Here is a 23,552-nt window from a genome sequence, read left to right on the forward strand (position 1 = left end):
TAGTTAATACTATAATAGTTGTAAGCATACCACCACTACTAGTGTAAAGGTAAAGTACTAAAGAAGTAACTAACGAATAGAGACGACTAGAGAAGTAAGTAGTGTGTGTGTGTGTGTGTGTGTGTGTGTGTGTGTGTGTGTGTGTGTGTGTGTAAGGTGCAATTAGTAATTATAATAAGGTTGAATGAAATTTGTATAAAGCTGATTAAGTTATAAAGTTGGTGGAAGACTGTAATGAAAGTAGTATTTTTAATGCTAAATTCTAAATGCACGTTTCAAGCAACAAAAGCATATCAGCAATTATTTCAACTATACTTTTTCTGTGGGCTACTACTGACCTTGCTTTCTGCTAAATATGAAAACTTAGTTGACAGAACCAATTGTTTGTGTCCTTGTATGAAAACAGTTGTACACTACATTTAAAACATTAATATATACAATGTAATGACAGCATTATTTTTCCTTACAACTGTAAAAAAGTATTTTCTTATTATAGAAGATGCACAAAATTCTTTGCTGTGGTTTTATTTTTAAGAAACACAAGAAACAATGTCTACACTATATTTTGTTCTTACATCAAAGATATACAATTTCTAACTTATATTTCATGTAATAATATAATTACTACTTTGGCACTGTATTTTCTCTTTATAAGAACATTTCTACACGATTATATTTCTTATGATAAACACAGTATAATGTCTACATTACTTTCCTTCCTTAAAAACAAACTTTTACAACAATGTCTCTATCATACTCCAATTATCAGGAACACAAAGCAATTTTTGTATTAAACTTTCATACCTGACGAACATGAGGTTCAAGTGTTGGGTCCAGAAATCCTTGAGACTGTGAAGAGACAATGATCACTACACATACAGCTATTACTGAAGGGATCGTCAGTAAATTTTTATACGACTCCGACTTTATGGTTTTATTGCTACCTAGTATGCAACATACATAAAACAGTAAGACTTTTGTTTCAGTTTTTCATGTGTAATAACACACCACAAAAAAAGTCCACAGGTTCCACAAATAAATGGGAGATATACCCACAAGGTACACCCTTATGAAAGTTAACTGCAGTCATTTCCCCAAACAAATTTTTTTAAGTAAAAACAAACAAACTACAGTTTGTTGTGGTAAATGCAGATATTTAAATAAACAGTAGTAAGTTAATTGCAGTTTTCTACATAAACTGACAAAATAAACTAGAGTTTATTGTAGCACCTGCAATTACAGAAAGAACTGTACTTATTGAATAAACAAAAACTGCAGTTTGTGTGAACCCAAATGCATGCATGAAAGATATATATATGGAATATATGAGACACTAAATAAATGTATCTCAGTATTTAAGTTTTTGCTATGAAGAATCCCATTTATTGGTTCTTAACTTTTAATCAAGAAAGGACTTAATATTTATGTGGTATATCAAAACAGATAAAATTGTTTTGTTTCTTGTGTAATCTTAACTTAGTCTGTTTCACTAAGTCAGTTTTATTTACGATTTATAGTATATTTTATACACTCTATTTCATTTGATTTTACTCAATTATAATATTTAAATATTTTCCTGTCTATATAATGGCAATTAAATTACGCATGGACAAACGTACAGCTGGGCAAAAAGGGTTGAACAGGCTTTGTCATATATACTCTAAAACACAATCCAAATTTTTCGTTTTCTAGATGAGAGTGAAGTTTTGTTTGCACAACAGGTTACTTAATTTTACAGTTCATTTAAATACAAATGACAGATTATAATTTTAATTCACCTCTTAATCATTAATTTTGTGCATAAAGTAAGTTATTAAAAAAGTTATGATAACTGGAGGACAATAAACTTGTGGCCAAACAGCCAGACAGGCTGTACATTTAGGTGGATTCTTAAAATCATAAAACAGAGTCAATTCTAATATGAGAAGAAAAAAAAAAAAGTCCACTAATGATGGGCTAGAAATTATTTATTATTGAATTTTTTTCCTATAAAAAACACTTCGTTAATCCTGCTTTGGTGGGTATCTTTGATCCTCTTTACACTGGATTTAAACATCTGTGAAGAATTCATATTTTTCTTACATTTACCATAAAGTTCTTCTTCAACCAAATGTCAGTTTTAAATAACACTTTATTACAGAAAAATACGAAATATCAAGCTTCTGAGTGAACCTACAATTAGATCACAGTTTTATTATTTCTTATATTATTATAACCTGTATTTTTATTGCACAAAATTAACTTTTTGAAGAGTGATGAAGTAAAATATTAATAGTAAAAATATACTAATTGACATGCATGCTGCCACAAGACTATTAAATCACTATTAGACTTCTCTTCCTATTAGGTTACCCATGTAATGTCTAGAGATTAGTGATGTTCAAAACTGTGGCCATGATATAATCATCACATTAACTGTAATTAATTATAACCTAAACTGTTAATGTTCCATAAAGTGTAAAAAACTTTACAGGGTAACAGGCACATTCAGTATTGTTTTGAATGTCATTAAAGAAGCATTCTTGCAACAATATTGTACCTAAACACAAACTAACAATGTCAACTGGCATGTAAAAGCAGTTTGTGTATGTTTTTGTACTGAAAGAAAATGTCACGATGACAGATTATTTTGGAACAATATACCTTTTAAGATGATATAATCAGTTGGATTAACAAAAAAAACGGTCTTAATCTGACTCCAAATTCGTTGAATATATGTACAATAACATCCAGTTAACATTTCGGAAGTGTCACTAGCTAGTCTGCTAGGAAATTCAAATGTGACATTTGACATTAGCACAGGCATTATGAAATGTGATAAACTAACCCGACTATAATGATAGCTCCTATGTCAAAGTGAAATAAGTTTTATGCACCAAGATGCCTTATGCTGTAAAGTATGTAGAGCAGGATGAACGTGAATTTAGCTGTACATCTTGGAGAAATGTTTCAACAAAAGGTCCAGCAAAGCCAGCTTCCAGAGGAATAATGTGAAAAGCAGAATTAACAATAGCAGAATAGACCAAAAATTTGTATCAGAGTAATGACATGCAATAGTAAAAAGCACATTTTGATCCATAGTGATAAAAGTGATTACAGAAAAATGGTCACTTCCAAAATTACCTGGATGAATATGCCAAGTCCACATACCACAATGTAAGATGGAGATCATAATAAAATCAAGTACTGACATCCTACAAGTATGGAAATTTATTCAAATGGGGCATTCCATCATTAAGGAGAGCTAGTTACTTCCTCAAGGAAATTCTCTAAATGTTGATTGTTGGATTCAGTACGAGTCGAACCCCAACAAAAGTGTTGTGCACTGAAGTCCCAAAAATTTAAAAGGGGTTATCAAATATAGAGGTCAATATATTCAAGTTCACATGAGTAAAATAAGTGCATGGGTTATAAACATTACTGATAGAAAAAGAAGTAGAGTTTCAGAAGACAGGGATACATATACCCTCCAAGGGGGATAAATCCTATAAAAAAACAAGAGGAATAAGAGATATTAATACAAATGAGGCAGCACACAGACCTCCAACGAGTTCCAGAAAGTCAAATGACATGAAAAACAGCATGTCTAGGAAAAGTGTAAGTAGAGAAAGGGAAAAGCCAAGCTTCACAAATATAAATAATGAGAAATAATCTGGAGACCAAAACCCATACTTCAGAATCATGTGCACAAATACCCTGGTATATGTTGAAGATTGAGTCATAAGCTTGAAGAAGAGCATGAACATCCTCAGTAAAATGGAAATATCTGTTAGTTGTCTGTTAAATATTCCTGATACATTCTGAATGCTTACCTGCTTGGACACATAAATTTATTGCTTCCACAATAAATGTTACAAAATCAAGAGAGTGATTATGGACTCCATTTTGTGACAGAGGTTCAGCCTGAAATGCTTGGTCTGTAGATGTGCAACTCATACAAACCAAATTAGTTACTAGAAGGTTAGGAATTGTAAGCCTCCTTTCATACAATTTTATGTACAGCTTTAATACATTCAATTCTTTTGCCTTGAGATGTATTGGGCACTACCCGAATCCAGTCCGGGGATTGAGTGTTTAATTCTAAAAATCTTCCACAAATTAAAGAATAACACATGGAAATAATTATTTATTCATTTGTAAAACTAAAATGAGCATTGACCAGTTTGCTCTTTACAACTTGGACCAAAGATTGTATCTATCAGCAATACCATTTTGGGGTAAGCTGAGATTGTAGAAAAGAGTTTGTTGTGAAGTGGTGTGTTGAAAAGTAGCAAGGAAAGTTTGATGCTAGGATACTTCATTTTGGTGGCAAGAATTTTCAGCACCAAAGTTTCTTAATACATCTCAATGAATATAATATATGAAACATTATCTTAGTCATATTATTTATATATACAATACTTAGCTTAAGCCAAAGCTTACCTTTTACTATTTGAATTAACTTATTACTAAATTATAACGTTACACTGACGTACATTACTATGTCAGGCCTAGTGATAGTAGTACTGTCCAAAGCTAGGCTAACTCGGGTCCAACTAAATACCCCAAAGGAAGACAAAGAAATATAAAAAAGGCCATGAATGACCGGTCATTTATTTGTCAAAAGCAACTATGCAAGTTAGATATAATAAAGAAAGAACGTCTCAAAAATAAGCATCTGATATAAGAGTAAAGTATTACAATAGTATAAGAACATTTTGTTTGAAATAGCAACATAAATGTGTAATTTCGAACTTTAAGTTTAGGTAATTTATAATATTACATTTATCTAAAAATCTCGTATAACATTGTATTCAAGGTCCATCATCCTTTACGGTATCTAGTAGAACCACCAGGCTACCTTTCCTGTATCATAAAATTCATACACAGTTTCTTTTACCCTAATCATCATAAGCTATCACTTTGCAAGTGAAAAATACTTTTAATAAATAATATCTAGTGCTGTTCACTGCAAGAAAAATTTGAAGATGCAAAAGCATTTTTATCTAGTTAAAGTTTATTACAGTGTTGAACTTCTGATTATTATTGTGATTATATTTCCTTGTGTTTTTTAAAGTCATAAAATAAGGTGGTGGTGGAAAGGTCTAGAAATTACAAGTTAAATTATAGTGATATAGCATAAAAAGGTTTTTTTAAGTATTTCTCATGTTTCTATACACACAAAACGTATACATCAGGATCTGAAATTCACAATTTCTAATCAATCATTTACAAAACTTGTAACTCCAAGAATGTTTGTATGTATGTGTATGTTAATTTCATTTTATCAATTGCTGTATTTGAAAACAACAGTTTTTTGATTATATCATTCTTCAAACATAAATTATTCTTATATTAATCTAGACAAACTCAAACAATTATGTGATTTGAAATCACTTTTAATAGTGACCAAAAGGGATGCTAGTATTAATCACACTTCATTTGGATTGAGCACACCATTCACATGCTCTAGGAATCTCTATTTTTCATCTTAGATGTCAGAGAGATTTTTCATAATGTTTCAAAATAAGCCAGGAATCCACGGAAGGGTAGAGGTTCAATTTGTCAGATTGAGGTAAAGAAGATATTTTCGTGAGACAAAAACATAGCTATGGTTTTAAGAAAAAAGTAAGCAAATTCATGTTTGGTGACAAGGTAGAATAGGAAGAATGCTTACGTGGCCAATTAAATAATGTTTTTGCTATTCTAATCGGCCATCAGGCCTAGCTGGTCAGGGCTGACTAAACAACACAAATTTCAGACCCCGAAATATATATATATATATATATATTTAAAAAAACTGGATTTAAGCACAAACTTCAATGCACCTAAAAACTGAAGTTAATTTTCATAAGGGCCAGCACATAAAAATAATTACAATGACAAAGATTAATGCTTACCTTGTACAACAACTATTACGTACTAGACAATAAATATACTTACAAAAACAAATGGTTATCTGTCAACTCTCCCATAAAGTTTTATAATAAAATAAAAAAACAACCAGGCAAAAATATCCATGGTGTACAGGCAGACATAAATGTTCACAAAGGAAAAAGTGTAGTAGTTACCTGGCAAATCTCCCATTACATACCAGCAGACAGGAATATTCACTATGACAAGAGATCCTAGGATGTAGAAAGGTAAGCCATAACCTCCAAGCTGTTTAACATCAAAGTAAAGTTTTCACAGAGAACATCGCTACTGACTTGATTTCAATAATTTTCATATATTTAAAATAAGTATACAATTTTGAATAATTTTATTTGGACATTTATACATTTCTTTTCAAAATAGGAAAAAAAAAATCAATTCAGACCCATTCATCTAACTATACCATCTATACAATTACAGCAACCTTCATTGAAAGTACTACCAGCTATGGTGCATCTCAACCAAACATAGCAATGGCATAGTACTACATTAACTATTTTTTATCACAACAATGAAATAAATCAGTTTTTTTTTTTCTTTAACCCTCTCACCACAGGCAGGTCAAAGTGCACAAGGCATGACTTTTTACAGAGTTACATTCAAAATTTAATTCAACTACTTTGTTCTCATTGTATACAAATAAACAAAATGTAGCTAATAAATCAATTTAAATAGTATACAAGTTTTAAGTTCTTAATTCTTTTTATAAAAAAATATTCAAACAATCCTCACTCTCCCCTAGTATGAGAATTGTGACGTTTGTTCTCTAGGTCTTCCTTCTTCCCTAGTTTACTTACCACTCCTCTGAGAATTAAAGAATTTAACATAAATTACTCATAATATAACTATTACTCTAGAAAGTACAATTTTTTATAGCCTTCAATCTTATTTGTTTAAAGAGCCATAAAATAGAAAATCAGACCCACTTACCACACCCACCTATCACGTTCTCTCTTTAACAAATTACCAATAGTTCTCTCTTGACATTTTATATTATTTGCAACCAATAGAAAGTCAAAGTTTTAATCTATCAAATGAAGTATTGTATTACATTGTTTTCTGTACTGAGAATTATTTATTTTACTTCCAATTCAAACTTTATTCCCATGGGAAACACACTGACAAGCTTAGCTGAATTTTTAATGTCTCTTACCACATAGTTAGAAATCCAGAAAAATTATGATAGTCATAGGACATTGTCTACTTTTCACATGTTATTTATCTGTGTTCTTAGGTAGGTTTAAGTTTCATCGACAGTTGACAGAAAAAAGATCAGTACTAAATTTCTTGTGTTTCATGTATATTCTTTATCTATTATCATAAAGCCAATAAAAATGTAAAATTACCAACTTATCAGGTTAGATGTTACAGTACATACGATATTGAAAGTTCTTCACGAAGTATGCTCGTCAGAAGCTCACAAGTAGTTTGTGCATTATGTATTTTGATAAGGTAATGTGAAGTAAACACTTGCCAAGTGATTTTCAATGTGTGTGGCAGGATTATTAGTTAGATATGGTTCAAAGGGAAATAAAACAATAACATTTATGTAGAAACAGATATATACTGTTTCACTATATAAGCTATTTAGGATAAACAACTGTAGTTTCCTGTTACAATTTGCACTCACTCTAGAAAGAAGAAAAAAGAGTAACTTAGGTTTTTTTTATATATGGTGGTTATGAGATCAGTCAAATTAATGAGATGTATAGTGTTAGGGTCGAGAAAATAACAGATGAAATAAAGTTTTACTGAAAAAAAAACGATCAAAATCTATTTAGAGGGTTTTAGAGATTATGCAAATAAAATTTCAAAATCTTCAGATGGCAAAAAAGTATTTTTAATCTTAACAAGAAAATTATTTTGCACTCGGAGCAGTAAAAACTTTCACTCCATACACTCACAGGGAAATGTTTTGTAAAAATATTTCCTTAAAAATTATGATTTTGAGTCTACAAAAGACTTATGTTTACTGAAAGCTTACAAAATTTTGTGAAGATACACAAAAGATACTAAAAGTTATAGTATGGAAAATCTAAAGGTCAATTTAGGGTCACAAACTCGGTCCAATCGACTGAGCTCAAAGCAAGAGAGTTAAGGCATTTCTCTACTAATCTTTAACAAGAGCAATGAGATGGATTGCAAAGATTCATCCTGCCATCCTTTTCGAGATGGCATGCACTTATATTGGATAACGTCCAATTACACATTTAATACTCAGAAAATTCTTCTCAGATCCAGAATGATCACTGATCTGGATAATTTTTTGTAGTGTAATGAGGTGTCTCAACCTTAATGTGTTCAGGAAATTTGGTACAGATCTGATCACACTTTACAGAGTTATTAACCCAAAACAGCAAAAATGCCCTATCTCCCCATTATAATAAATGCTCCAAAGTGATCCAGAATCCAGATCAAATTTGGAGAGGACTGTCCCATACTGACTTTCCATCTTGTGTAAAATTTTCGTGTACCTCGGTCTATTAATTTGAGATACGTGCAAAGAAACACAGAGATACACACATACACACGGGGGTGAGGGTAACAGTACCAATATTCCTACAATTACTAATCCATACATTGGTAAGTACCTATGCTATAACAAATCACATTTATAATTAATGTTATAATTGCCTACCATGCAATGATCCTTAAATCGTACATATCCCTTTCACTTTTGTAACATATAGAAGAAAAACTTACACTATACAGACCTCCCCCAATAACAGGACCTAAACACAATCCGACTCCAACAAAAGTCTCCGTGAAACCCTGAAAATTTCAATCATAAAAGAATTAATATTCCAAAAGTAATGACCTTCTCCAAATTCTAGACATCACATACCTTTCACAAAATATTTTTCTTGGTATTTTGTATGATAAAGTATGTTAAACATGGCATTTGATTTTGTATGAAAAAAACCATACTTTCTTTGAAAATCTTTACATTTAAAATCTGTTAGTAAAGCTAATGTTTACATCAGTCAAAATAAACTGATTTTGTGTTTATTTCAAGAAAAACTAAGTGTGCATTGAACATATAAAATGTTCACAAACTTTGTGTTTTAAAGTTTAACTTTAAAGGAAAATAAAATACAATCAAGAAAAAAACATTCATATTTCCTAAGTTAGAATGTAATGCTTTTAAATTTTTTCTTCCCCATTTAATCAAAATGTTTTATTCCTATGCTATACAAAAATCTTATCTCATAGCATCAAACCTTCAACCAACCAGTCTAGTTACTGAAGCTTTTCCCATCATTAGTTGGGCTAATCTTTACAGTTTAACCTTCAATGACAGATGAATCTGCTCATGGATAAGCAGAATCAATGCGACTTGTGGCTCTTAACTTACATCAATCAAAACTAAAAATGAAAATAAGCATGACCAGAATCAGAGAAAAAAAACAGAAATGGAAAAGATTCCTAAAACCTACAGTATGACTTCCATCACACAGGCCCAAGTAAATTAACAGAGAATAATTTCCAGCTATCTAATGTCAAATGTCTGGATGATAAGTGACAACTTATAAGATCAAAATCTGGACAGGGAAAAATTGCTCTCTGGGTCTCATGAGACTGCTTAACCCCAAGTGAGGTGCAGCGAGTGGAGTACATCATTTGTTCGACAAGAATAATCATTCAAAACCTCCTTTGTTAGTAGGGTAACTTAGGTTTATAATAATTATTCAAAATGTATACAGAAGCAAAATTTGTAGAATAAAAAATTCTTGATCCACCAAAACATCTATTGAACAGTCAGAGAAAGAATTACAGCAAACAGAAAGGAGACGTAGGGCAGATAAGTTCTTCTACAGAAAGAAGGTAGCAGGTAAAATATTCTCTTAAGAAAATAAAAACAATGAAATGGCATAAAACATTTTGGAAAAGGTAACTTACCAGGAAAAAAAAACAACAACAACAAGAAAAATCATTATAAGGGCTGATAACTGAAGTAAAACACAGTTTATGGGTTAGTGGTAAGTTAATAAGAAAAGAGGATCTCTTTATATCAATTATGACGTAGTTCAAGACTAAGTTTTGGAAATATCAATATCATAGTCCACAATTTCAGTTCAGGATTTAGAAATAAGTTTAGTACAAATTCATATCTGGTTATACTAATTTGAACATATTCAGGGCTGGATGGCTATTTTTAAAGCTTAGTTCATCAGAAAATAATTAAACCATGGAAAGAGAAGGAGATGACAAGAAAAACAAGACATGCATCATTATATTTCCAACAAATGACAGTTCTTAGCAAATATAAATCTATACCTTGGAATGGAAGGAAAATGTCTTAAAAAAAAAAGACATTGTTTACAGGTGAGATTCTTCAGTGATATGCAGAAATACAAGTTGAAATATTCTCAAAATTTTCTTTGTAAAACACACTAACTAAATGTTATATAATACTAAAATAGCATTTTTTACAGAAATGTTTGAAACAGTCTCAAAATTTTGTAAGTGAAATACACTATATAAATGTTATATAATGCCAAAATGGCATTTTTTCCAGAAATTGTTAAATTTGATATGCAGACATACACTGAACACCCAAAAGGTGCACACCATGCAGTCATGATAGGCTTAAAACAAAGTCAAGTATCATCATGTTAATTAGATAAAGTGATACAAAAGGTGTTTTCTTCTTAAATCTTAATTATTATTGTTATTTTTGCACCTTAGTTAATTTTTCCTTCATTCACGTATCAGTTTTTGATTTCAGGAAAAACTAATATAAAATTAAGATTATCAACTAAAAAAACTAATATTTTAGAATATTATACTCTGATAATTGCTCAAGAAAACTTACAAACACTGTTCCAACATCATCTGGAAACATTTCAAGAATAATTGTGTATGAAGCAGTAGTAAAAGCAGCTGCGCCAAGAGCTTCAAATGACCGGACCACAAAACAGAACACTTGAAAAACAATGTTACTTTCCACCAATACTAACAACCTAAAAAACAAAATTATTTACTTCTGAAAAAACTTACACATCCTTTATATATAACACACACACACACACACACACACAGAGTGTAGGTTATAAATTCAGTTTTTGCTAAAATATTCAAATTGACATGACAAAAAAAATTAGTTACTACGATTCCAAATTGCAGCTACAGAGAATGAAAAAACAGTATATTTTGAACTGCTGCATGAGCATTACAAAAGTACAAGTTCAAGTAGGACTACAGTTCACATGACCTGTCAAATTGCTAACTGTATTAATATCCTTCATATAATTTTAACAGCAGTTTATAAGCAAACTAATTGAAAATAACTTCATGTTGGAGTCTACATATAATGAAGTTTTATTGGAGATGAAGATTAAATCCTAGAATTACCAATCACCCCTGATCTTTTTAAACAGATTTTTAATACTATTTATGAATTAAATTGCTTGTGGGTTCATGGATTTATTAGTTATAGGGTCCCTATTGCTATACAAGTCACAAGAAAAATTGAACAATAATAGCATCAGTCTTACAATTCAAATTAATTATGGCTAGGGTATCCTTGTATTCTACATAGAAAACAAGTATTTCACCCATATTTCTTTTAGTCAGTTTTTTTATTTCAATGAAATAACTGTCAAAAACATAAACGGACTCAATATTATACAATACATGGACCCCACTGGTGAAGAAGGATGTCAAAAACAAATTGGTAATTTGAGAGTCAAACACTTTCTAATTTAACTAGTATTATGACATTTTGAAATATTTCACTGACTACACTATTGCTGTAAAAAGTAGTCAATATTTTAATCTCTCCAGCAGCCAAATCCTTATCTCTTAACACTTTAAATTTATCTGAAGTATAAAAAGAAATTGGGGGCAAACAGATATCGTATCAATTATTCTGTTACTTTAAAATAATGATCTTTGCCAAATGCTAGTGAAGAGTAAGTATATTTTAAAGCTCCATCCTGATAAATCTAGTCATAACTACAACTATAGTGACTACATGTAAATGAATAAAATTACCAATGATAAACTAGAGAAAAAAATCTCTATCTTCAATCTCTCTTTATCTATCTATCTGCAATTCTATCTCCGCTTTATTTGCCGGGCTTATATACTAAAAAAGAGGGCGTCTAGCAAATACTGAGATATGCGTGAGGTTCCCCGATCCTTTTAGAAACTCATCACGTGTTACCAGCGTCACTTGACTTCCGCTGTCGTAACAATATTAATAAATTAAATAAATTTCTAGTACTACGGTAACTTGTATTCAATATCATAATTGGTTCCTTTCTTTTCTGTTTTAGATTACCTATTTTTGTTAAAAATTGAGTCAAGCGAGCGGTAGTGACCATAAGTAAAGTGTGTGAATTGTTGTGAATTATAGCATGTGTTTAAGTTAAAGTGACTGTGGAAATTAAGTGTATTACAAAGTTTGTAACGAGAAAGAATAAACTAGTTTTATTTAAGAAAGGACTTGTATCGCTGAAGTTCCTTGGGAAGAATTTATACCGGAAATTAACAAACGACCAGAGATGTAACAATATTAAAACATGACTAAAATTTCAATTTACATTTATAAAGGTTCTCAACTATTCAAAAATATGGAACCTGGCTCAACTTTTAGTCAAAGTACTCAAAATGTCTACATTAACTGTTCAGTTTAATTGTTTATCCTCATTCATGTTTATCAAAATGAAAAAAAATTAATGTTGATGATTATATTACGTTTAATAGCTCTAGCTCAAATTGTACATACAAAACAGAACTTACCCAAAGAGAATGTTGCTGACTCCAGAAAAAAATACTCCAGTTAGAAAAGTAAATTTCACTCCAACAATAGGAAGCTAAGAAAGTATAATAAATATACTATTACATATAGAAGTAGGGCATATACTTACACTACCAAATGTATTCCAAATCCTAGACTCGGGTACAAAAACACTTCAATAACTTGGCAATTTCTGATTTTGAGACATTAAGACTTAAACAAAAAAAAACTAAAACTACAAATATATTACTATACTTCTTCCTAATACATTAAATTGTTGAAATACAAACAGATGTTTGTTTCATAGTGGTATATAAAAAAAAATATCATTACCATACTACTTAATACATTAAATTGTTGAAGTATATTTAGAAACAAAAAGGAAAAAATGCAGTTAAAGAAAAACATACAACATTGTACAATGTACATAGCTCATTGGTAAGCAATTGTAAAAACTTTAAAGGGAAAAAGCTGAATTAAATCAATTTGGTTTCTTCCTAATAATGTTATGATCCATGAAACCTCTTCATACTCATATATATTTTTATTTTTATTTTTTTTTTAGAAAAGATTAAGTTGCTAAAAGCATTACACATTTTTACTTGCACACATGTACAAATTTCCCTTATAGTATTTTCAATTGAATAAAGCCAACAAGAACTTGTCAAATTAAACCTGTCCAATAGATAACAAGGCCTAGACACTCAACACTGACTGTATTACATTTTACTTTTTGTTGATTCTAGGCTTCCTGATACTGATTGTAAGATTCTTTTTTTTTTTATTAGAAGTTTATTCCCAACTGACAAAGAGAGGCTGAGAATGAACTTTGAATAAAAACACAACCTCACAATAAATATCAAGAAGCCTACAACCAACAAACAGAAAACTGTAGCACCACTGATATTGAGAACTTAGGCCTCGTGGCCTATTGGATATAGATAAATTTTTAGTTTTAGCTTTTTTGTCAAATCAAATTATTCTTTTAAGTTTTTTTTTTATCCAAACACCAGTAGAAAGAGAATTTGCTTTACTTACAGCCTTAGCAATCACAGGTGAGGTTACCATTATGACCAAAGCATAAACACTGAAGACAAATCCACTGACTGCTTCTCTCATTCCTTTTGCTGAAGCCTACATGTATTTATCATAAAAAAAAAAAATGGAGATGACTTGATAACATTACAAGAACTTATAAATAAACAATTCCATCTAAGAATTATTCATATATATATATTTCTTTTGTGAACTTTATGGATATGGACCTTACAAAAAATACTAAATCCATAAAATCTCAAACTCAATAGTGAATATGCATAAAGTACAAAAAGTACATCCCATTAGCACTTTCAGTTGTGGCTCTATGCCAGTGGAAAATGAATTTTTCATATTGTTAGCAGTTGAATGAATCCTATGTTAGCCCATGTTAAGTCTGTGAAGCTTGAAGAGTACTTAAAAAGGGTACACAATTTTCTCCAAACCATCGTTATTTACTTACTCTATCTGGTGAAACAAACTGCAAATTTATTTGACTTCAAAAGACTAGCTTCATAATGTTAGTTGGGATTTTAAAAAAATTCAGTAATTTGTTTGTTTTTGAATTTTGCACAAAGCTATGAGGGATATCTTTGCTAGCCATCCCTAATTTAGCAGTGAAAGACTAGAAGGAAGGCAGCTAGTCATCACCACCCGCCACCAACTCTTGGGCTACTCTTTTACCAACAAATCGTGGGATTGACCATTATATTATAATACCCCCACAACTGAAAGGGCAAGCATATTTGGTGGGATGGGGATTCGAACCCGAGACATTCAGATTGCGTGTCAACTGCCCCAACCATCTGGCCATGCCGGGCCCTTTCAGTGATATTAAGACTGCCATATTGTTGTTTACAACAATAAGCAGCATAGATACATAACTGCAGGTAGCTCATTACAGCAGCCTTGTAGACATTCAAAACTTAGTATGTTCAGAGAGTACAATTAGGTTTTGAATAAAATTAGATCATATAGCCCCATACTTTATTGTAAGACTATTTGAAAACAAAATGTATTTGGGTGAACAATGCTTAAATGTATAATATGCATGCCCAATTTTGTGTACCAATGGGGCCCACCATGGTCTCCTAATTAACATGAAAGATAAAAATAAAAAAAGTTTATATAATATAAGACTAACTAGTAAGTAAAACCAGTTCAAGACTACACATACGTACAGGGTCATAATATGGTACACAAAAAGTGTGACAAACCAATCACACATCAATGGCAGATGGTGTTGACCCTGTACAAGGTGTTAAACATAAGCAATTCTAAGATTTTTTATAAACAAACTGTGAACTAAACTTGAATAAATAAAAAAAGAAGTTGTCATCTAAAATAATTTAAATCTCACCTCTTGTGGAAAAAATGGAGCAATGATTGACATACTCAAAAAAGATGTAAAATTAACTAGACACAGACAAAAGAGAATAAGTTTTTGCTTCCTTGAGCTGCTAACTGGTTGTTTTCTTTCAAACGACCGTGATCTAGGTGTCAAAGGCCACTTTAAGTTCCTTTCTCTGAGTCTTCCTCTTCGAATCCTCCTAATTTTTCGTGTTCTAGCTGGATTTGTAAACTGCCCTTCTTTAAACACAACATGATAATGATCTTTGGCAAGGCCTTGTTCTACTGTAGACATAGCTGAGTGAGAGTTGTCTGGAAAATCTTCCCCCTGCAGTGGTGATTCCACTGTTGAAATATCTGGGCAAGATTCTCTTCTAAAAGCAGACTGGAAATCCCCTTGGTCCAAATCATAATTGGATATATCATCTTGCTGTGCTGCTCTTGCAACCAATACCTCAGTATCAGAAAAGTACATGTCACAGAGACTATTATCTGCAGAAGAGTGGTTCTCTCCACCTTCTCCATCAGACACACTGGAAACACTGTTACCACAATTTACAGACATTTTTCCACAAGATTATGGACACATTTTGGTGTATGGGTAGCCAATTTCACCGAGTCTTCCACCCTATCACATGAATAAAAATTAAATTCCATTTTCTAATCATATTTTAATTTAACTTAAATGTAGAACGTATACAAGGCATGGATGAGTTTTTATAGATGTTAAAACTTTCATAATGTAACACATGGACAAAAGACCATCTAGTCCTCCTAGGATGTCCCTGCATATCATCTTTGAGATAAAATAAAAACTTAAATCAACTATATTTTCTAGGAAAATACTAATCTTTCTTTTAAACATTTTAATAATAATAATAGTTACTATACTGATACAGGTTTATAATTAAGAACTCTAACTATTATATAACTGAATCCTTATCAAATATTTTTAGATAAACTTTTGGATTAAACACTTCATAAATTTATCTTTCAAAAGAAATCCTTGTCACAAAACATTATCATCATCAAACTCTATCTTGAAGCTAAATATTTGTGAACATACCCCACAACATATACTTAGAGATGCTTAATAAACCTGAAACTTGAGAGCCCTCCACAATTCTTGAATACCAAGTTTCCTCTCTATTGCTTCCCTGTGCAGGTCTCCATTACTGACATACAAACAAAAAGGAACAATAGTTGATACATTCATCTCCTCAGGAAACATCAGTTTCATTGTTTGGTTGAATCATATGTTGATATTTGCATAGACTTGAGTGCCAGACAGCAGTAGTAGGCCTTAATCTGTTGATAATACAAAATATCAAACTGAAATGCAATTTACTTTCAACTTTTACTTATAAGTATTGAAATAACCAAACACTTCATAAATTCTATTATTACTGTACAAAAGTAAATAGCACAGATAACTATTCAAAAACTTTTCCAACTCAGTTCTGTTGTAGTTGGAGTTTACAGTATTTCAAAACTAAAACAAGAGGGAATCCTCAGTAGCTGCAGCACTTGAAATTCTTTTAGGCAGGATTAGAGTAAATTAATCTAAGAGACCTTTTTTTTTTCCCTTTAATTATTGGCTATATTTTTATGCACCAGCAATATCAAGTGTGGGACATACATATACCTGATTCAATGTTATTACCCATGAGGATTTCTACCAGCCTACACTCAAACTGAAATTCTTTGAGGCAGGATTAGAATAAATTAACCTACGAGACCTTAGGCATGATCAAATACATCAATCAAAAGGGTTTGACCTCCTGAGCCCAGGACTGTAATTAGATCTCAAATCAGTCAAGAGATGACAGAGCTATGAACTAAATGATTGTACTTGAAAAAAAAAAACACTTCGAGCTATGCTACGAGTTGCTATACCGCAGCTAAAAAAGCAAGCTCAGAAACGATATATAGTAAAAAAAAACACTTCACTTTACCTTCACACTACTCATGTTTTTTTTAAAGCACACATTAAGAAAAATGCATTTGGAACTAACACTTTCATAACATTTCTTGGCCTTAGTTTACTTTTTATGCATTTTAACAATATCCATATCACCATTATTTTTCATATTCTTTAAAGCTTGTTTTTTTTTAAATCTATTTATTGGTAAATTAATTTTCCTTTTTTCTATGGGTCATCCAAATGACCTTTATCGAAATCCTGCTTAGTCTCTTATAGAATTAACTTAAGAAATTGTTCATAAATTATATTTCTAGTTATCTTTGCATACTTTACATTATGATACAAAACAAAACTGACAAGTTGAGTTCTTAAAGTTTTTTTACCTTTGTTGTTCATTATTTAAGTCAAAGATTTGGATAGCTTATTCTAAAGCAATATTTCTAAATTTTCTGATAATGATATATGAGCTATAAGAGCTGATTCTATTCAAAATTTTCAATTCAAAAAGGACCATCAAAGTATTTGTGAATGAGCCAGAAATGTAATATTATTACATTAAAGTATTATATCAGTATGTTTAGAAAATATCCCTGACCAGTGCCTAAACCCAGGATTATAGGGTCACAAGTTTTCTGAAACTTATGCTCTAACCCAGTGGTTCACAGCCTTTTTTACAACTGAGATCAAGCTAGTTCATATTCAAAAACTTTACAGACTGTTTTGTACAATATTAACTTTTTAAAGCACTTTTAAGTTAAATTGTAAAACAATATACTTCAATGACTGTATTCTGAAAAAAACTATTTTTTTCAACCATCTTGGAGACTGGCTGAAATCTCCCTGTAGACTGGCACTAGTCCATGGATTTGTGGTTGATTTGTTGTCTCAAGCACACAACTCACCATCATGACCATTACATAACTCCCCCCACATAAATAAGCCTCCTCCTTAGGCCAACACACAGAAACTTGAATTTTAAGCCACTAACATATAACATCTCAAGCCACCAATACTGCCCCCCCCCCCAACACACACACACATTCAACACAATACACAACTGCAGGGAAAAGCATGTACACAAATGGTTTGATTCATCTTTAACTCAGCTCAGATTGAGTATAATAAATAGTTGGACACCAATGTAACATATCAGGATGATAAGCAATCTGTTCTTACTAGGACTTAAACACAGAATCCTCAGCTAACACTAGTGTCATGAGATCACTATCTTGCTACCTGAAGTACCAGAGCTGAAGTTTTATGCAGAAACGTTTTCTTCCTAACGATCAGAGGATTGAATATAATCCATAGAACTAGTGTTGGATAAAAAGGATTTAAGTGTGATTAGTGATAAACCCTGATGCCTTCACATCTATCTCTGGTTAAATAAATCAAAACACGTTCTGGGTATTACTATCAGTGACATGAATATTGAATTTTAGATTAACAACTTTATTGTTGCCTCATATAAAAATTTCGCGAAACCACGTTTGCGGTATTTGTGTAGTTTTAAACCCAAATTCCAATGTTAAAGTTTAAACAAAAAATTCCAACTTGTTGGAAATCGGGCAAAGGAAGATTGATAGTGATAACACATAAAAGTGCAACAACGTTTTTTTTTTTAGCTGCTTTTCTTCGAAGAGGGACTACTTGTACAACCACTAATAGAAGTAGAAATTAGAATGTTACCCGGTTTTAGTCATTTATTTAACTTTTAATGTTAATCATATTACAGATTTTCTCTGGATCTGAAGCTTTGACTTCGGATAGTTAAACAATGTTTTCCTTTAATTATAGTTTAATAATATCTCGGGTAGTATCAAATAAAATATAATTATGCCTCATCTCTCTCTCTCTCTCTCTTACATTACTCTTTTATTTAATTTAAATCTAACGTTACAACTTCATCTAATTCTTTGTTGACTTTATCACAGTTTATACGTAAGACTTTACAGTTAGATTTAAAACGAAAATGTGTTGTTTTTTTTATTAAACACAAGTAACACAATTAATGAGACTTATTATTCGTGGTAAAAAACAATTATCCATACCTTTTTCCAAAATATTAACACAAAGTTTACTTGCAAATTTCAGAACTAAATACTTCACCTTTTGACGCCAACTTTTGTATGTATCTGTACATCTTTCTTCTAAAATACAATATAAATTCCAAATAGTGAAACTGTTCGTCTCACTCCTTTCTTCACCTCACAAAATCACTCCACTATACATATCACTAGTGACACAACTTACTCGACTGTATTATTCATAGAGCTCTGTGGTATTTCTAGTATTAGTTCCTTCAACAGCGGAAGTTGAGACGACCCAATTTTCAGGAAGTTCAAGATGTGTTAAGGTAATCCATGAGCCAAACAGATTGGCCGGGAACATTTGGGTTAGAAAAACAAATGGTAACATCATATTTCTCTTGTTAAGTACAAATGATTTTGCTCCGGACCCTAAATTCAAAAGGGTCCCGCAAAAATACACAATTTTGTTTAATAAAGTCTAGAAAAAATGGGCCAGAAAAGACTCCATAAAAAAAATATAATATGATAATATAAAATAAAGACCCTTAAAATATAAAACATTTTTCAAAACTTTTGACAATTGGCATTCGGTTAGGTATCAGTTTGGACGTATTTTTCAATTGAATTTTAGAAACTTGTCTTTGTTTTCATGAGAACAAACATCATGATAATTCGATTTGTATTAACGAACATGCTAACTGATTACCTTTCAATACAATTTCATATAATACATAAAAGACCCTAAAACATAAATAAATAAATTCGGTTTTTTTCTTATCGATTTTCTATCAGTTTCGTGATTTAATAGATAATTGTGATGTAATTTTATAGAGAATCTATAATAAAAACGTTCAACTACAACGTTTCAACCAAACATAACCTAAATTAAATGCAAATTTTTCACAATGTACAAACATAAAATACAGTCAATATTAAAATTAAATATATTAAAATATACTTTAAAATATATTATTTTAAGATTATATATACTTTCCATTCTTTTCCATTTCTTTAACACTTTTCTTTTGAACAAAACTATTTTAATTTTACTACTCTTGTTATTCTAAAAAAGCAGTTTATTTTTACAATTGTTAAGAATATAACTCAAAAATAAACCGTTTAATATATTGTCCTTCTTGTGGTTCATAGTAGTAGTAGTTTTACTGTTGCACAATTCCAACTAACATTACTCAAGTACTGTTACATTTGTTCTCTTACCTCCATCTATTTAGATTAGTTTTCGAAAAAAAATATTTCATAAAAATTATGAAATATTTTTTTCGAAAACTAATCTTTTATGTTTTATATTACTTGAAGTATAGTGGTTTATTCATTAGATCCATGCGGGAGTCCATACAAATTTTCAGTTTTGCGTTTTGTGGTTTTTATGGGCGTTTTTTACCACTACTTCACCCCCTGTTATGGACCTTCACCAAATTTAGCACGGTATGTTGGGTCCATGGAGAGATACAAAATTTCAGTTTTGCATTTTGCGGTTTTTAATTTTTCATTTAATAGATTTCTAGAGATAACACAGTTTTAAGTTCAATGGCACAATCTGAATTATATTAAAAGATTTAGAGATCAGTGAGTTTAGAAATTGATATGAATGACTGTTTTTACTAAGGAAAATTTATATATATATATATATATAGAGAGAGAGAGAGAGAGATTAGTAAACGTAAACAGAACATCATATCATCTGAAGTGATTCGTTGTCTAAATTTACGTATATTTTTTGAATCACAATTAAAACAAACTAAAAGATCGTGTGAAAGGTTACGAAATTATGTTATCACGAAGACAATCTAAAAAATTCGTATAGATTATTGAATCAGCCTTTAAAAAAGAATTTTCGTAAGAAAGGTATTTTAGAATGTGTAAATTGTGGCGAATTATATATTTGTGAAACAAATAATTTACATAAACTAGCAGATGTACAAATACGATGCATAGTGAGAGGTTTATGAAATTTAACAAATTTATTTATTGGTTTTTAAATACAGGAGGGCCATTGTCTCGTTTTATACAAAAATTATGAAAATAAATGTGTTTATTTTTTGCAAAATGTCCTAGTGGCAACTGAAAGTGCATAAGAATAAAATTATTCATGTCCATTGGGCTTGATTATTTAGATAACATTTTATTTTTTTTAATCAAAAAGCAGTAAGTAACACGTGACTTAAAAACATCTCACTTAATAAAACTGTGTATATCTTGAAAGTAAATATGAACAATATGTGAACAAGAAATCCCTCAAATATTTGATGGGATTTTAAGACGAAATACGGTTGTAGAATTGATGTTTTATCAATTTGTCCAAAATATGCCAATAATGACATAAAGTACATAGACTGTATATATATACCCCATTTAATGAAAGAGGAAACTGGAGAAATCCCACCAATATCCCTAGTATCCACCACCCACTGACTTATCTATATTCTACCACCACTGGAAATATTTGCACTTTCATTTTTAACAGAAAAATAATTTCTCGTCACATCCCGAATCATTCCTTGTTTGTTCATTAGTTTAGTAATTAAACACATAACTTTTTAATTTCCAAAGTTCGGGCGCGATTTTACAGCAAAGTGACGTGTTTCACGTGATGGTGCGCTACTCACTCTCCGTTTCTGTACATTTTATGGCCTCAGTTCTTAAGACAGTATTTGTCAATCACCGGGCTGCGTGCCGCGGCGATCCCTCACAGTCACGAAAACAAAGAACTAACAGAACATTTATATGCAAATCGTAATGGTTATTCATTGTACTGGCAATTTAGTGGTCCACGACAGTTTAGTTAAGTAGCGAACCGGTCCCTTGTATCAAAAAGGCTGAGAAAAGCTGTCTTATAGTTTCTGTATAATTAAAAGAGTATAACGAATGTGCATAGAAATCTTTTTAAACTTCATTAAATTATGTAAAAAATGAAATTAGGAGTCGGGAAGTGCAGATGACGTCGCCATATGTGTAAGGAAGGAGAGAATGTAGATAGTATACATTGCAAAGGGAAGGGTATTTGGGCAATGGATCTGTCCTCCCGGAGATCCTAATCTTATACAGCAGTATTTATGTGTTAAAGTTTTGTATGCGAATTTCCTCATTTGTTTATAATCACTTAGAGTACTGTCGAGTTTTAATAATTACTAGATTAAGTCGATTGGTCTGTCATTTTTGATCAGACCTTTTGGCTCAAAGTATCTTTTGTACTAGAGGTGTTTGGTGGGTATCGTGTATTGTGGAATAAATTCAATCCACTTAGGTTTAACTTTGCAATCATTGAAACGCCCTCTACGGCCATCAGATTCGTTCATAACATTACGTACCTGGCTTGATACATGATAAGTCTAGGTAAGTCATTTAACTATTTTAATTAGTTTAAATACATAACAGTGTCTTTAAATTTTATAAAATAAAAAACTACAATCAAAAATTTTTATTTTTTTTTTGTTACGCGAGGCACCAGTTTTCCTCATAGTGTTGTGTTAAAGGGGGAAAGACAGAGGTATTCAGTATTACCCACTGCCCGTTTCTGTGGGCAAAAGGTTTACTCCTTTCGCACTAAAAAATAAAATATTCTTACCAAATTTACAGCCTTAACTTACCATATATTCGCTCTATCAACTATTGTCTATAAACGTTCAAGTTACTGGCAAGAGGTTAAAAAATAAAAGTCAGATACCCACAGTAACTTATGCAAGTTTAACATTTTCGCAGTCAATTTACCTATTTCTAACCATTCCATGTAACTGTATACCAGTACAGCCAGACGTTCAAGGAAATATCCTCATAGTATTTAGGTCAATAGCTCATAAAAGTCTAAAATCATATACTGTTTGTGTACGAAACGAGACTTCAACATGCTCCACAACCATGTATTACATCGTACACACACAAGTACAATAATAAAATGTTGTAATTACCTTATGATCGGCGATATGGGCTACTGTAATTGAATAACGGTTTTGGACAGTACTAATCACCACGTATGCGTGTTAACTGCTAGATCATAAATAAAGTCAAGGTTTAAAACCTTACAGCACACTGTGAATAGTATTCTTGTATTACTCAGTTGTAAGCCACAAGTGTTTTGTTAAAAGCCGGGACTACCAGACACTCCTCTTGAAATCCCTCTACCGGTCAATAAAAAATCCCCCGTTTACAGCTGTTTTCAGCATTTCACATGACCGTGTGTATAATGTATTATTCACGAATGAGAATAATGAAAAATCATTATTATGTTTTTTACATACTATTATTATCTGGACTTTACATGGATATATGATATGAGTGAATACATAAAATTATCAAAACAAAATTATTACATGTATGTAGATCTGACGAGATTTCTATGAACTTAGGCTTCTAGCAGTAGAGCTTCCAGGCTAATCCTGTCTCTTGTCCCGCAGTTATGTCCCCTCTGCTCAAGCTATATTTAACGCTTTTCCTGTTCATCGGTCTTCTATACTATTTAGGCCCTGCATGGCCAGGTGGTTAGGGCACTCGATTCGCAATCTGAGGGTCGCGGGTTCGAATCCCCGTAACACAAAAC

The 23,552-nt window shown here is 31.3% G+C and overlaps 1 protein-coding gene across 9 annotated transcripts in view; it reads right to left on the bottom strand.

Annotated features, from left to right (window-relative positions):
* Positions 1–23,052, bottom strand: part of LOC106457554 (MFS-type transporter SLC18B1-like) — a 32,512-nt gene extending 9,460 nt beyond the window's left edge. For 3 of the 9 annotated variants that reach the window (XR_002610203.1, XM_022383547.1, XM_022383539.1), the window contains exons 1-9: positions 19,077–19,206; positions 16,110–16,351; positions 15,054–15,671; positions 13,697–13,792; positions 12,661–12,734; positions 10,730–10,877; positions 8,617–8,685; positions 6,051–6,141; positions 805–944 (exon numbers count right to left, since the gene is read on the bottom strand). Coding sequence is in view for 8 of the 9 variants with exons in the window: in XM_022383547.1 (XP_022239255.1) it covers positions 805–944; positions 6,051–6,141; positions 8,617–8,685; positions 10,730–10,877; positions 12,661–12,734; positions 13,697–13,792; positions 15,054–15,608 (1,173 nt within the window). In the remaining variant the exon portion in view is untranslated. The other 6 variants (XM_022383541.1, XM_022383543.1, XM_022383542.1 and 3 more) reach the window with 6 other exon arrangements.
* Positions 23,053–23,552: the final 500 nt, after the last annotated feature.

The sequence above is a fragment of the Limulus polyphemus genome, unplaced genomic scaffold (genome assembly GCF_000517525.1).
Source record: "Limulus polyphemus unplaced genomic scaffold, Limulus_polyphemus-2.1.2 Scaffold345, whole genome shotgun sequence".
Lineage (NCBI taxonomy): Eukaryota > Metazoa > Arthropoda > Merostomata > Xiphosura > Limulidae > Limulus > Limulus polyphemus.